Source organism: Saccopteryx leptura, chromosome 3 (assembly GCF_036850995.1).
Source record: "Saccopteryx leptura isolate mSacLep1 chromosome 3, mSacLep1_pri_phased_curated, whole genome shotgun sequence".
NCBI classification, from domain to species: domain Eukaryota; kingdom Metazoa; phylum Chordata; class Mammalia; order Chiroptera; family Emballonuridae; genus Saccopteryx; species Saccopteryx leptura.
In genome coordinates, this window is record NC_089505.1 from 153636169 (window position 1) to 153642439 (window position 6271).

Sequence of the window (6271 nt, forward strand, 5' to 3'; positions counted from 1 at the left end):
TCTGATACACTTGGGTCCAAATCTTGGCTCCACCACTTATTTGTTGTACAACTTGAGATGTTAACTTTCTAAGACTCTATTTCTTTATAGAGAAAGTAGGCATAATTCAAGAAAAAGGTGTTGTGTTTACTAATATCTTAGATTAAGTGCATAAAGATATTAGGTATTCTGATGATGATGGTGCTAATCATAATGATGGTGGCAATGAAAGAGATCAATAAATATTTGTTCAATAAAATATAATTAAATGAAATAAATTCCCTATTAATGATATCAGTTCTGATGACAGTTTGGATGTGGTTTGGTTACAAGTGTTGCATAAAATACTTTTTATAAGATCTGCATTTGGAGAAGCTTAGGCTTTTGCAATAGATTTGTTGGAAGTTGAAATAAAAGGTTGCTCACAGGTATTCAGCGTCTTATCTCTGTCTGTCTCTAACTTTGTCTTTATTAAGCCCAATAGAAAGACCAGTCTTGTTTGTCTGTGCTAGGGTCTAGCTTATATCAAAGCTTAGTCCAGTCTAGGCACTGCTCAAAGCCTGTCCTTGAGAGACTGTCTGGCTCCAGACCATATAGCATGGCTGTAAATGGGGCTAGTGTGTTCCCAAAGAAGAAGGCACAAAGAACTGGTCTCTGTTAAGCCTGTATTTATATTTTTGGTCTGGGAAAGACTAGCTTTCTTTTAAACCAACCAATCAGTTTCTTTAAAATTTTATAAGCTTGTGTTGGATACTCTTACCAACCAATCAAATTTTTCTTCTAGGTAAACTGACAAACCTCTAAGGTTATCATTCTGGTTTCCACTACACATGCCTTAAAGTGGATGTACAGAAACACTTCTGACCCATTCACTCCTGGAAGTGCCTTGGGGAGATTCTGCCTAAAAAACTGGGAATTGATTCCAGATTGTTAAGTGCAGAATGGATTCTGAGACTAATTGTCTTATAAATGCTTTAGCCTTCTAGCAAATTAAGCTAAAAGGAATGCTGTAGCTTCTTACTGAAGCAGGCTTTCCAAGTTTAATAAAATATAATGTACAACTTTCTTTGTTCTTTTCCACATCTATTTATATATTTAGCTACCTGCCAATGATAGCAGTAATAAAAATTGTTTATATGGGATTATGCAATCTAAATTCTAAATGACTTGTTTTAAACCAGGTCTTAAAACAGAGTGTATTTATTGAGGAATGGCTGTTATCATAATATTTATTTGGCACATATCTGAGGGAGCCAAATTTTCTAAAGATAATGAAGATGATAGAAATGAAACAAAAAAGAAAATAACATTTTATTACAGAGTAGACATACTCTGTAATGAAATTCCCACTCAGTCAGTTCTTAAAATTGATCTAGTATCAATCTTAAAAAAATATAGGAAAAGTAGGAAATCTCTCTAGAGATGAAAGAAGCCAAGAGTTGAGAATACTATGTTTTAAGTTTAATTCAATTCTTTAAAAAGGCATATTAAATATACTTACTAAAAAAATACCAAAAATCTGACAATGAATTAATAAAAGGTGAAAAAGATGAAAACCAATGTTTGAATAGTTTTAAAAAGATATTATAAATCTCAGTAAGTGTTAAAACAAGTGAATATGTAACTTTCTTTAAATAAAAATGGGAGCTAAGTTTTGCACCTTTTTTTGGTCTGTTTTCTCCGGACCTCAAGGCCCCCTTTAGAGCTTTTTCCGGAGCTAAGTTTTATAAAAGATAATTTAAGTTATCCAAAAGGGAGATTTAAATTAAAAATGTGAAAAGGAAAAATATTCTTATTACAAATTGTGTTTTGTGTGAAAAAAATTGCAGGCTAAAAGGTCTTGAAGTGTTTTTCCAAAGGAATATATTTTTTCCCCTTCAGCTGGCTATTGACTTAGGCAGCAAGGAAAAATATGTGTTTTTAACAGAAATTATTAAAAACATGTTAAAAGGCAGTTGACTGCTGAAAGTCTAAATCATGAAAAATTATTGATGTTTCACAAGAGTTGAAAAATATCTAATTAACAAAATGACAACACTACTTATGAAGTACCTGGGACAATTTGTGATGATTAGTGCAAAAGCACATTAATATGTTTGATGTAATGTTTTGAAGGTCACTCAACTATCAATGTCTCATAATGCCATTCAATTAAATATTCAATAAAAATTCAAGATTGCATATGGAAAATATTCTGTAGTGCTTGTAGAATAGGATATTGCAAATCCCAGCTGTATACACCAGTAGAAAGGCCTGACCCAATGCAACATTAAGTAAATGTAGCTTTGTTCTACATTTTTAAAAACATTAAACTAATTATAATGAGGTTTGGTTTTACTATATATTGCATATTTAATCTTTTGAAATAGTTTAAATTGATTCATGAGATACAACTTGTTTATGCTATAAGGAAACACATGCAATATTAACAGTGTTTAATAGAAAACACTGACTTAATTAGGAAAAAGTCCATGTTATCTTAACTACATGTAGGAATATATATTTAAAAAAAACACAGATTTAATTTCAACTTCTCATTTAATTATAGTTTAAACCTAATTTTCATCTCTCTCTGTCTTCTACACAGAATGTTGTTTTGTTGACTCAGTGATAACTAGATTCTACTAGAAAGGAAAGTGAATAAAGAAACACTGAGTGTGAGATAAGCCAGAAAGAGAAAGACAAGTATCATATCATTTCACTTATATGTGGAATCTAATGAGCAAAATAAACTAACAAACAAAATAGAAACAGATTTATAAATATAGAGAACATACTGACAGCTGTCAGATGAAATAGGTGTTGGAGAACTGGGTGAAAAGGGTGAAGGGATTAAGCTAAAAAAATAGTTTATAACCACCGACAATGGTGTGGTGATTGAAGGAGAGAGAAGAGAGTGAGGGGAGATAGAGGAGGGCAGAGGGGAGACAGATGGTGATAGAGAGAGACTTGATTTGTGGTGAACACACAATGCAATATATAGATGATGCATTATAGATTTTTGCACCAGAAACCTGTATAATTTATTAACCGGTATTTCCCAAATAAAGTCAATAAAATAAAAAAAAAACAACAACATTGAGTGATACCTGAAATATGAGGAGAAACAGTTGTGGTGGTGAAAACCACAGACAAGAAATCACTTGTATTTGATTATCAGATGGTGTTATGTTTATAAAGTCAATGGTTAAATTGCACCCTGGAAGAACCTTTCTAACATTCTTTTTTTTTTTTTTCTTTTTTTTCATTTTTCCGAAGCTGGAAATGGGGATGCAATCAGACAGACTCCCGCATGCGCCCGATCGGGATCCACCCCGCATGCCTACCAGGGGGCGATTCTCTGCCCATCTTGGGGCTGGCTTCGCTCTGCTGCAATCAGAGCCATTCTAGCGCCTGAGGCAGAGGCCACAGAGCCATCCTCAGCACCCGGGCCATCTCTGCTCCAATGGAGCCTCAGCTGCGGGAGGGGAAGAGAGAGACAGAGAGGAAGGAGAGGGGGAGGGGTGGAGAAGCAGATGAGCGCTTCTCTTGTGTGCCCTGGCCGGGAATCAAACCCCGGGACTCCCGCACGCCAGTCCAACGCTCTACCACTGAGCCAACCGGCCAGGGCCCCTTTCTAACATTCTTGCTCTTTGGACTCTAGCTTAAAGTTCTATAAGTGAAATCTACTGTTCCACAAAGCATGAATTTTCAAAATTCTCTTTATTTTCTCCCACTCTCCCAACAGGAGAAAACCTCCAATCTCTTCATATTATTATCCTCAAATTCAGGTAATTAAGTACTAAAGAAAGTATCTGAGCACAGCATGGAGCACTTCATCTCTGTTCTCTGGGACTCTCTGCTCTTTCCAACTTAGAATTCTAGCTTATGTCCAAGGGATATATTTAATATTCAATAAAACGGACATGCATGGAATCATTGAAATAGATATGAGCAAATATAAATTTTGACATAAGAAATTCAAACTTATTATTTAGTTAAGTCTTTTTTTATAACAATAGCATGGAATCAAACAATATACTGTAAAATAATTTAATCTGAACAAGAAAAAAACAATCACATCAAAATTTAATCTTATAATAAAATCCAAAGGTGTTAATAAGGATTGCTTACCTTCACAAATTGTGATGCCATTTCCTGAAAATCCTATGTTGCAATAACAGGCTTCCACTCCGTTCCGTAGTTCACATTTTGCATTTGGAAGACAAGGTGTCTTGGTGCAATTTTGAGTGTATGAACAATTCAATAAAGTGGAAAAACCCACTAAAGAAAATAGAAAAATATACCTTTTTAGAAAGAATAAGAACGTTCCCCCTCCCATTTTTGAGTTAGCCTATAATAAATACAAATAGTCCTTTTTCCTTCTATGTAGATTATAAAAATTTCTCAAGGGAGCATTTAGCTAAAAAAACAGCAGAAGTGCAAGTAAGCAAAAAGTTTAAGGCATTTTTTCAATCTCAATGTTTATCAAGTAAATCTCGATAAAGCTAAAATGTAACAATTCAGCTTTATAAAGAAAACAGCATTCTAGACCATTGGGCTATATTATCACCCTACATCCTGAGGTGAGATACTTCTAAAGGTAACTGACCATTGTAAAGCAATTTTCCCACTCTGGGAATGATTCTGTGTTGAAGTCACAGTATAATGAGTCTTTTTAAATTCAAATATGTGTTAAGATAAAGAGCAACATAGAACAAATGCATTTACTATTCTGTGTTCTAATGACCTTTTGAAATTCTCCCTTTTCAATAAAAAAATAATTAGTTTTTACATTTTCTCCCATTAGGGGAAACTCAAATAAAACTTCACTTATTTGTTAAAGATTGATTTTCCAGAAAAGAAAAACCACATAAACATGGCCAACAAAACACAGCAGCAAGACTTATTTCAGAGTTATTGAAAACAAAGTTGGAGATGCTGGGTTCTTAGGGGAAAAAAATGAGGAAAAGTATAGAATGTTCCTTTTTTCATTGTTGTCTAAAGTCTTCAAAGACAAGTCCACTAGGGGATGGACAGTTATGAATCATGCACATTTTCTGAATATTTTCAGTCATCTCAGATAAATTGTGCTTACTAGTAACAAGAGATTCTTAATGATTTGCTTTTAAATCCTAGCCTCACACAGAGCTGTCTATTCTATCTAAACCATAATTAATTTACCTTAAAGGATTTGATTTATTTTCTTTTTCCAGAGCATCATCAAAACTGTATTTTAAATGAACTCAAAGTCTGGGCTGGTGTCCCCTTAAAATGCCAGGAAACCTCTTACAAATGTTAATGGTTTATATTTTCCCAAATTTCTTGGTCCGGGAAGGGCTTAGAAGAAAGATCAAAGTCTAAGACTTTGGGGATTTGGGGGATTTTGTCAGCAGGAAAAAAAGGTGACAGTCCTTGGGTCCTGAGTTTCGAATTCGAGTTGAAAGGCCAAGGAAAAAGAAAAACATCCTGAGAAGTTGCGTCAATGCTCCTTGGAGACTTGGCCCTTTTGCACTTGGCAAGTGAGTTGCACCTTGGAAAAATCCCATTCCCTACCACTGATGGGCCCTCCCGCAACCTCTGTGACCAGAGGCGCTGTACACTCACCTAGGAGCGGGAGGAGTTTCATTGGCGGTGGCAGTGGTGGTGGCGGTGGCGGTGGCGGTGCTGGAAGCGCGACTGGGTGTTCGGCGGTGTCCCCGGGACGGGACGGGACGGGACGCGGCTGGACGGGCGCGGCAGGGTCCCGGTTCTGTTCCCAGTGACGCACCAGCTTCCTCCGGACACTTTCCGGCCTCTTTTGTGTGAGTGCGTGTGTCAAGTTCTGAGTCTGCTGGCCACGTCCGGCCCCGGATCCTTCCCCCACGCCGCCCTGACTTCAGTCCCTGTCTCAGCCCTGTTGCGGGCCCTTTTCAGGATCATGATGCCCCCAGGTGGAGCGACCAGAGCGCTCCCCCTACCCAAGGCCTGTGTTCAACAAAGGCTCTCCCTTGAGAGACCCTGCGGTGTCCCTCCTGAGAGAGCAACAGAACTGAACAGGTCTTAGGGGTCTTTCCTGAAGCCAAATTTCAGGATATTGCGGTTTTTTTATCCACTGATGAATTTCCGTAAAATTCATGGGCCAAGAAGTAGTCAGGAGCTAACTTCAAACAATGAGGGGGTCATTGCCAGCATTCAGTCCTCACTTTGTTGGGGTTCAGGCTTGCAGAGTATAAAATATGGTTATTTTCTATCTTGCCTAGAGGTTAGGATTGTGCTTAAAACGACTGAGAAAAAGGAAATTAAAAAAGCCAAGCTCCAAAAGTGAAAAGGC

General features: G+C 36.9%; 1 protein-coding gene across 1 annotated transcript in view; it reads right to left on the bottom strand.

Annotated features, from left to right (window-relative positions):
* Nucleotides 1–5807, bottom strand: part of ADGRL4 (adhesion G protein-coupled receptor L4) — a 133187-nt gene extending 127380 nt beyond the window's left edge. Inside the window, exons 1-2 of the mRNA XM_066376637.1 lie at nt 5566–5807; nt 4093–4242 (exon numbers count right to left, since the gene is read on the bottom strand). Coding sequence (XP_066232734.1) covers nt 4093–4242; nt 5566–5587 — 172 coding nt within the window. The 5' untranslated portion in view covers nt 5588–5807. The remainder of the gene's footprint in view (nt 1–4092; nt 4243–5565) is intronic.
* Nucleotides 5808–6271: the final 464 nt, after the last annotated feature.